The sequence below is a fragment of the Gracilinanus agilis genome, unplaced genomic scaffold (assembly GCF_016433145.1).
Source record: "Gracilinanus agilis isolate LMUSP501 unplaced genomic scaffold, AgileGrace unplaced_scaffold56218, whole genome shotgun sequence".
Classification (NCBI taxonomy): Eukaryota; Metazoa; Chordata; class Mammalia; order Didelphimorphia; family Didelphidae; genus Gracilinanus; species Gracilinanus agilis.
In genome coordinates, this window is record NW_025391597.1 from 1 (window position 1) to 10,087 (window position 10,087).

The 10,087-nt window shown below is 43.4% G+C and overlaps 1 protein-coding gene across 1 annotated transcript; it reads left to right on the plus strand.

Moving 5' to 3' along the window:
- Positions 1-627: 627 nt before the first annotated feature.
- On the plus strand, positions 628-8,722 carry LOC123256133 (aldehyde dehydrogenase, dimeric NADP-preferring-like; the record flags this gene model as incomplete). The annotated part of the gene is given in 4 exon segments (XM_044684819.1): positions 628-745; positions 4,845-4,986; positions 8,193-8,369; positions 8,682-8,722. Coding segments are annotated over 4 exon segments (478 nt in total), but the record flags the coding sequence as incomplete, so codon positions are not given.
- Positions 8,723-10,087: the final 1,365 nt, after the last annotated feature.

A 10,087-nucleotide genomic window follows, 5' to 3' on the forward strand; every position in this document is an offset into this window, starting at 1 on the left:
ATAACTTGCCATTTTGCTTTTGATTCAAGTGCACAGCCTGGGCACAGATGAGCCGAATCAGCCCATTAGATGGACAAAAGAACCCACATACATGAGGAAGCAATGGGCAAACCCCACAGCTTCTGGTTGTGCTAACATAGCATGAAACCAACTGCTAAGTTCTACCCTTTCTCCTGGGGTGGGGGCAGAAATGACCATTGAAGGACTGACTTACTGAATGCTTCCCTTTCTAGTCAGTTGTTTTGATGTGGGGGAGGTGCAGACCAGACATCCCATGTAAATGACCCCCTCAGTCCTCTCCCATGATCCTCTTGTCTTCGGTCCCAATCTTACCCCACCTGGAAGATGCTCCTGGGGCTTCTGTCCCAGCTGCCAGCACTGGGGGAGGGAGGGATGCCAGGCACTGCATTCTACAGCTGCTGATGGGACAGAGTGTCCCCACCCTTGGGAATGGAAAACCAGCTAGGATATGGAGGATTATTTTTCAATAACCAGGGCTGGATCATGTCCTCCAGAAGCCAGTGTTGTGACTTCCTCCAGCATTCCCAGCAAATGGAAAACACACAGCATTCTTATTCATTATTCATGGTGGGAATGTTCTTGATTTTCTTGGAATTTTTTTTCCAGACGTATCACTTGGGGGAAGTACTTGAACAGTGGTCAGACTTGTGTGGCTCCAGACTACATCCTCTGCGACCCTTCCCTACAAGGCCAAATAGTGGAGAAGGTTAAAAAAAACCTGAAGGTGAGAGGGGGACTATGAAGTCATTTGTGCCTGCCTACAGACCTTCCACGTGGTGGTAGGAGAGAGGGGGCTCCATTATGGGTGGGCTCTATAAAACCAGAAAACCCTCTGTAAATGGAGGGAAAAGACAAGTAAAACCAGCTCCCAACCCTGACAAAGATCTTGACCATCTCCCTTGATACAGTTCCCCATTAGGTCCAATTGAATCTCAATGAAGGTAACCATCTTCACCAACTGAGTCTCAAAAGCAAGAGACTTCTTGACCTAATGGGAATGGAGAGAATAAGAGACCAGACTAGGCAAACCCTGGTCCCATCACTGATTGTGCAGAAAGGCAAAACTAACCCTTGCCCTCAAGGAGCTCACCTTCTGATTGGGTAGAACATGGAATCAAGCTATACACACAGGAGTAAACTGAAGCATTTTGTAACAATCGTTTTACAAAATTTGAGCCCCAAATTCTCCCCCTCCCTGCGTTCCCTCCCCAACCCATTGGGAAGACAAGCAATATGGTACCCATTCTATATATGAAGTCATGCAAAACACACAGGAAACATTTGTTGAACACCTATTATGTGACAGGCACTTTACAAATATAATCTGATTTGATTCTCACAACAACCCTGGGAGGCAGATGCTATTATTATCCTCATTTTATAGCTGAGGAAACTGAAGCAAACATTCTGTGACTTGACCCACAGTCACATAACTATTAAATGTTTGAGGCCAGATATGTTTTCCTGACTCCAGGCCTGGTGCTCCACCCACTGTACTACCACCCAACTGCCCATCCCCAGGAGCACCCCCTTGTCATGATGATTGGTTATGCTATTTTCGTGGTGCTCCTTAGTCCTTGTTTTGTATCACTTCTTATAAGTTTTTGCATACTTCTCTGAATTCTTCACACCTGTGAATTCTTATAATCAACCATTTGGCAAGCATTTATGAAGAACCTACTGGGTGTCATTTGTGTACCTACTGTGATAGTTGCTGCCAAGACAAAAGCAGAACAGCCCTGCTTCAAGGAATGTATATTCTAATGGGAGATCAAGTATATACGAATGTGTAAATACAATATATATGTATATATATATATACACATTTATATATATATACACACATATATATGTGTATATATATATATATATACATATAAATATATATATATACACATTTATATATACACATACAAAGTAAATTTGGGGAAGGGGAAGACACCATTACCCAAAGGAACCCAAGAAAGGCTTCATGGATAAGTTGACACATTTGGCCATTTCCTGATCAATGGGAACCCACATTGTTTCCAAGTTCTTTGCTGCCACAAAAAGTGCTCCCATGAATATTCTGTCCCATAGAGGACCTTTCTTCTGATTTCTGACCTCCTCATATTTAATTCCTCAGTAGTGGGATCTCTGAGGCATAGAAAATTTAATTACCTTTTTAGTAACTTTTTGGTTAGACCAACGAACAGTTCCACCTGTTGTAGTCTCAATGTGCTCATCTTTCCACAGCCCTTCCAACACTGACATTTTTTCCATAAAAGATGACATTTAATAGAGATGAATATAAAGTCCTACACAAATAAATATAGGGTGAAACTTTTACATTTGAAAAAGACCAAAGTTTTTTAGCTAGCCATAAGCTCAGTATAAATCAGTAGTGGGGTGTGGCATCATTAGCACTAATTTGATATTAGATATTATTAGAAGAACAAAGTCTAGAAAGTGGGAGGTGATTGTGTCATTGTACTTTGCCCTAGTCAATCCACAACTGGAATGTTGGTTTTAATGTTAAATTCCCTCTAAGGTGGGGTCACTTATAGAAAGGATGTTGATAAGCCAAAATGAGTCCAGAGGGCAGAAAGCAGGATAAGGAGTAGACTCAGACCAAGTGGAAGGACCTAGGGATGTTTATTCTGAAGAAAACTGCCTTCAAAGATAATAATGTTAGATCACAAACTTGAAATTTTGCAAAGCATCTTATGTATGTTATATCACTTGAGCCTCTGGACAACCCATGAAGAAGGCGTCATCATCATCATCATTTTACAAGTGGGAAAACTGAGACTTAGAAAGAGTGAGTAGGTAAGTAGGTAGAAAGGTAGGCAGACAGAAAAGAGACAGATAGCTAGAAGTGTAGGTGGATGTTAGGATATTAGTGAGAAGAATAGGGAGGAAGACAGGTATAGAGAGATGATTAAAATAGATATGTAGATGGAAGGATAGAATGTAGATAAATAGATAGGCAGGCAGAGTGTAATGCAGGGTTGCTGCAAGAATCCCTTGCATTTGCAAAACTAACTGAAGCAACCCTGACAGTTGGAAAACAGAATGTTGACCCAGACTGATCGGTGGTCTCAAGGGCAAAAACAAATGGAGCCTGAGACTATATTTATTTTATTTTATTTTATTTTATTTTTTTAAACCCTTAACTTCTGTGTATTGGCTCCTAGGTGGAAGAGTAGTAAGGGTAGGCAACTGGGGTCCAGTGACTTGCCCAGAGTCACACAGCTGGGAAGTGTCTGAGGCCAGACTTGAACCTAGGACCTCCTGTCTCTAGGCTTGACTCTCAATCCACTGAGCTACCCAGCTGCCCCTGAGCCTGAGACTATAAATATTCCTGTAGAACCAACTGTAGGGGCTTTTGGCTTTTTGGGATTTTGGCTTTTGGCTTTTGGGCTTTGCCTGATTCCCTTGACCTCTCCCTTAACATCCTGCTATCCCTGGATCTCCCCATTGGGCCCTGGGAGGAGGGTATTTTTGGTGGGTGGAGACTGTGGGAATTAGCTTCTATAGGCAGGCAGGGACGACCTTAAACCGAAGCCATCACCTCATCTAGTAATCTGCTAAACCTTGTTACATCAGGGCAGTGAATTCATCTCTAGCTGAGGGGCCTGTTCCCTCAGCCTGATTCCCCTCTTCTGTGACCCTTCCCCAGCACTAGCTTCTCCCTTAGTAGCAGTTACCAGACCTAACCCCTTTTCCCTCAGCTTACCCTTGGCTTTAATAAACCCCTTTGGCTTTTATATAAAGAACTTCTGGTGATTCATTATACTGATAACAAGGGCAAAGGCTGAAGAGGGAAAGAATAACTTTCCTTTATTTCTTGAGGGCTAAACCAGGCATCCATCTTGGGTAGGAAGTGAACCAGCTTTTACTTCCTATAAGCTGGGAGTTGCTCTCTAGAAGGGAGGGAGTCTTTACTCCTCCCCTGAAGAGAGCATTAGAGACAACAGGGAGGCTGAATAAAACCTGTCAGTCAGGCTCACATAATCTCTGGCTGACCCAAATTGTCCTGTACCCAAAAGATAGCCTCCCTGCCTGAAGACCCAGCTGATACCACCCAGTGACCCTCAAATACAAGCCTCTTGATTAGCCATATCATGTTTCCTTTTATTCCATTACAAGAGTGGTGCCAAGAGAAATAAAGGAAGCTGTCCAAAGTCACACAATTTAACAAAGGTTAGGAAACAAGAAGAAAAACGTCTTGGCAGTCAAATTATAAATAAAAAGTAATGGAAAAATATGGATTTTCTCCATGAGAAGCAGGAAGCCCAGGGTAAAGACCACTAATTCTGGACTCGGGGAATCCAAGTTCCTCTTCTGTCTCAGTCTTAATACCCATGTGATTTTAGTTGTGCCCCGGGCCTCAGTTTCCTTACCTTTAAGATGAGGGGGTTAGACTAGATGGTAAATAACATTTCTCTGAGTTCTAAATTCTCTTAATCAGTTGTTCTTAGCAGCTACAGACATTCTCTGAATTTGGTCTATAGCTACATAACTGTTCTATGAATGAATGAAGTAAAAAACACTTACCAAGTGTCTATAATGTGCCAAGCATTGTGGTAAACAGAAGGGATACAAATAGAAAAAGTCAGACAGTTCCAATTAAGTCCCACTTTCAAGGAATTCACAGTCTGGGAATGGGGATAGGGCCTGGGATGTCAATATAGGAAAATTCCAGACAATTGAACATTCTTTATCAATTCAGGTCAGTGCCCCCTCTATAAATGAGAGTCTTTGTAGCAGATATATTTTAAAACTATTTTATATGCATTGAGTCATAAACTATTTTAATACCATTCCTCTCTTTCCCAAAGGAATTCTATGGAGACGATGCCAAAACTTCTCCTGACTATGGAAGAATCATCAATAAACGTCATTTCAAAAGGGTGATGGGCTTAATAGAGGGACAGAAGGTTGCCTATGGAGGGAATGGAGATGAGGCCTCCAACTACATAGGTGGGTTGATTGTGTCCATTCCTCTTTCCTTTACTATGAAAAAGGCCAATTCATGTTTTTCAGCTAATAGCATTTAGGCACGGTGCTTAATAAATGTTGATTGATTGCTTGATTGAGTTGAGTGGGGCTAAGTCAGGCGCAGCTCTGCTCCCCTCCTTGTGTTCTCCTCTCACCAGTCATCCTGACTTTTGTCCAGCCAATGGGCTCTAATGGCTCTGGAAAAGAGTGAGGCTAATGACTGTGCAACTCTACCTCACTAGAATCCAGTTCACATGTAAGTCAAGACATCACTCATCAAGTTGGCATTGGCCTCCAAAAAAACAAAGGATGAATGTCAACAGAGGAGAGCTGAAGGATTTAGGATCCAGCATTTGGTTGAGCCCTTTGGGAACTGGGGTTTTGATTTTGTTGTTTCATTTTCCCTTTGTTTAAAATCTCCATTTTCTTAATGCCAAGGAAGGTTTTCTGGAAATGCCAGGACAAGTTGGTACAAATGATAACTTTGACAGCAACATTCAGCATAAGTTGGATTTCTATGCTACCTTAGATGGCCTAGAAACTGGGTGTGGTGCTATTTAATAGTCTGAGAAATGATCTATGTAGTGTGAGAATTGGAACTGGGGTGATGAAAGGCCCCCACAATGGTTCTTTCTCTTTTGCCGTCTACCCTTATGCTTGTCCAACCTGGTCAGTGTTTCCATATTACAATTCAACATCTCATCAGTCAATCATTTATTAACCTACTTTGCCCATCATGGCATAATGGATAGAGACTTGCCATTGAAACCAAGAAGATACGAATTTGAGTTCCATCTCTGATGCACATTGGATGTGTAAACTGGGGCAACTCACTTAACCTCTTAGTGCTCTCAGACACTCTCCAAGGTTATAATTGTGGAGAAAATAAGAAATCTGCACAGGTGGTTGGAGTTTCCTTCCCTGGGAGTTCCCAATACCAATGGAATCACAGATCCATTCCTTATTTCTATGCCCATGTGGCAAGCAGCAAGGATATAAAGACAAAAGAAAACCAAGTTCTGTCTTCAAAAAGCTTACATTCTATGGGGGAGACAAGCTGTCTCCTTGTTAATGCTTTCTTATGAGGGCATTCTTGAATGTATTATTTCCCTTATGGCTCCTGTCAGTTGGCCCAAGATGAGATTTAGGAGTGCCAAGAGGAAGGAAGGTTAGGTTGCATAAACACAAATCTCTCCAGCCTCTCTCTTCCAGCTGCAATGGCTTCCTGTCCCTACCCTAGTAAAGAGACAGAAGGCACAAAAACTAGGCCAGGAGATCTTGAGGCTGATCACAGAGGCCATAATGGGGGAGAGGACCAAGGTATTGTCCACTAAGTGCCCCCTCCCACCTTGGAGCTAGCTCCCCACTGGCTCTGTTCCCCCTCCCTCTTGGATTTCTTCAAGAGGAGAGATCCCATGGGATTTGTGGTTCTGAACCTAGAGCTGGACTTCATCATAGTCTTCTGCCTCCCCAACTCTCTCATTTTATAGAGGAAACTGAGGTCCAGAGAGAGGAAGTGAATTCCTTGAAGTCATAGAAGTGGCAAGTTTCAGAGCCAGGCCAACCCTTTTCCTGATTTTCTGCCCCCATTTTCCTACCCCCATATTAGCCCCTAGCATTGCCCTCTGCACCCCCAGGGGAGGGCCCTATAAGAAATAAAATGGATATAAAAGGATATATTTAAAAATATTAGGGTTTTAAAGGATTTATTGGTAGTCATTAGAAAAATGAAGCCACGTGCCATGCTAAGAGTCATTTTGAAAAAAACTGTCATTACCTCCTCCTCCCATCCTGGCTCTACTCCAGAGGCAGAAAAGAAGTCCCATCCAGTCACTCACTATTTATCATTCTCTCTACATTATTACGCTTTCAGTCAATGTGATTATACAAGAGAGGAATCATGGGAAGTGTCCACAGGAAGTTTAGATCAGGGACCTCAATTGGTTCAAGGACCCCCAAATTTCCATTATCACAGCCCTCAATCACTGCTGCCTAGGAGATGGTCTTGCTTTCTTTAGTGAATTCAGGATGGGCTGGGGAAGGGAATGGGCTTGTTTTCACTAGTTTGTTTTTGTTTGTGTGGGCAGAAGGGTGTTGCCAAGTGACTCAGCTCTGATCCTCAGCTCAGGCCATAGGAAATCCAGGGCTTTATTTCTTTCATTTCAAAACCCTGTCCTTTGTGGTTGTTTTTTTTTTTTTTTTAAATGTTGTCTCATTGACTCGAGGTCCCTAGAGCATCCCCTGTGGGCTCATCCAGCCAAGGGAGGCAGAGAGATGGAGAAAGATTAAGGGTCCTGCAATTTGCTGCTGGAGATCTGCCTTGTTCCACATGGTCATCTCAGAATCCACCAATAACTGATGTTTGGGAATGCTGAATGGCTGTGAGGGACAGCATCTCTCTCTGTGACTTTGTTTTAGAGAGCTACCTGGGACACCCTACCTTGCCAGGCTTCTAATACTTTACTCCTTCCCCTTATTCTTACTTACTCGCAACACTCCATCCCCCAACTCTGGGCATTTTCCCTGGCTCTCAGCTATGCCTGGAGTGTTCTTCCTCCCAGATTCCTTCAGATCTCTGCTAAAATCCTGCCCTCTCCAAGAAGATTTCACTAGTTTCCTGTCATCTGAGTGCCTTTCTTCTGCAAATACCCCCAGTTTCTCCCGTCTGTAACTTGTTTGTACAAATCTGAGCTACAATACAATACGATACCAATTTATCAACCCCTACCACTGGGCTAAGTATCCCCAAAGAGGCGAAAGCCAGTCCTTGCCTTCACGGAACTTCTGATCTAATGAAATAGAGTCATCTGTGTGGTATCTCTTGCATTGGATGCTGAGCTCCTGGAGGCCAGGCCTGGTTGGGGTTTGGTTGGGTTTTTGGTCTTTCTTTGTATACCCATTGCTAAGCCCAGTGCCTGGCACATGGTGGATGCCTAATAAATCCTAGGTGACTGGCTAACTGGCAGAGAGGTGCAGTTACTTGGCTGGGGTCACAAAGCCAGGAGGAGAGAGTCCTTCTGATTCCCAGGCTACTTCTCTCTCCATTACGCCACACTCTCCAGTGTGTTATTGGTATGTCATAAAAGTGTAAAAGGAGGGATGGATGACTCTGGGCTGTGTATGAGTGAAGAATGAGGTAATCCTAAGGGTTTCTTACTTGGACCTCCTTTGTTTCTCTTTCTTTTTAGCCCCAACTATCCTCATTGATGTTGACCCAAGGTCTAATGTGATGCAAGAAGAAATCTTTGGGCCCCTTCTCCCCATCGTCTGCGTGAAGAGCCTGGATGAAGCTATCCGCTTCATTAATGAGCGACCAAAGCCCTTGGCTCTCTATGCGTTTTCTAACAATGACCAGGTAATAAATAGTAGGATGTTCTCCTGAGCTCTCTATATGCTCATCTCCCCCCACAATACACTCATAGGGTCTGTCAAGGCTCCATTTTCCCAAACTGAAGTCAGTGCTCTATCTAGAGCTCCTGGGACCTTCCAGCTTTGTGGGGCACTGAAGGCAAAGCTACCTGGTGGGGCCAATATCGATTTCCTCATAGATTCAAGCTTTGAAGAGCTTTCTCTCCTCTAAACCTTTCATGTTATGGGTGTGTATGTGGGAATCTGAGCTTGAGAGAGGTGAAGTGATTTGTTCCTAGTCACCCAGGTAGAAAGAATTAGATCTTTAGGGCTGGAAGAAACCTCACAGGTCACCTAATCCAATCTCATTGTTGTTGTTATTGTTCAGTCCTATCCAACTCTGGTTTTCTTGGTAGAGATCCTGCAGTGGTTTGCCATTTCCTTCTCCAGTTCATTTTAGGGATGAAGAAACCAGAGGGCAGCTGGGAGGCTCAGTGAGTGGATTGAGAGTCAGGCCCAGAGATGGGAGGTCCTGGGTTCAAATCTGGCCTCAGACATGTAACGATTAAAAATGATAAAGGCTGATATAATAAGGGAAATTAATAGTTTAATTAAAGCCATGTTGAAAATATCTATACAACCATGCCTGACTATATTTTAAAATGCCGCCCGTCGTATCTCACCCATATTCCTTAGTCTCACACGCCAGAGAGAGGGTGTCTCAAGCCAGACCTCCAAATTTAAGTCGAGCTCAACATTGGTTCCTGTTCTCTGAAGTAATCACATCAGAAACCAGAAACCCATTGGATCACGGGGAATGTAGTCTCTAAGTTCCCCACATGTCCACACGAAATTTGTAAGATGCTTTTAAATGGCATCTCCATGAATTCCAAACACACAGAAATTTCCTAGCTGTGTGACCCTGGGCAAGTCACTTGACCCCCATTGCCTAGTCCTTACCACTCTTCTGCCTTAGAACCAATACCCAGTATTTATTCTAAGATGGAAGATGAGGGTTTAAAAAAAAAAAGAGATGAAGAAACTGAGGCAAACAGGGTTCAGTGACTTGCCCAGGGCCACACAACTAGAAAGTATCTGAGGCTGGATTTGAGTTCACATCTTCCTAAATTCAGGCTTGCCAGTCTATTCACTGTGCCACCTGCTTAGAGGTCATCTATTACATACCTCTCATCTGATAAAGGAGGAAACTGATTCCAAAGGCTTTGGAATCAAGGCATAACCACTCTGAGATTTGGCTTCCTCTTTTATAAAAAAAAAAAAAAAAAGAGAGATAATAACACACTCAACTCTGATACTTTACTGTCTGTGTGACCTTGGGCCAGTCACTTCCCTTCCTCATCTGTAAAGTGAGACTAATAATAAGCCCTATTTTGTGAGGAACCAGGTGGAACCAACCCTGATGTCAGGAAGACCCAAGTTCAGATCCAGTCTCATACATTNAAAAAAACAAAAACATCCTTGTATTTGCCTGAATTCTTTCCATGAAACAATAAAATCAAGACACAGTGGCTGGCGCAGGGGCAGGGAGTGTCACTTGGCCTGTCAATGGCATCTCCACCCACTGTTTTTCTCAGTGCCCAGCAGTGGGAGCCCTCTGCCCCCACCCCAAGCCTCTGGGTATGAGAGAAAAACCCCAAGCTTTTCCCAGGTGCCTTTTCAGATGTTCTGCAGAGTGGCCACACCCAAAGCCTGGGAGATGGGTCCCCATTCACCA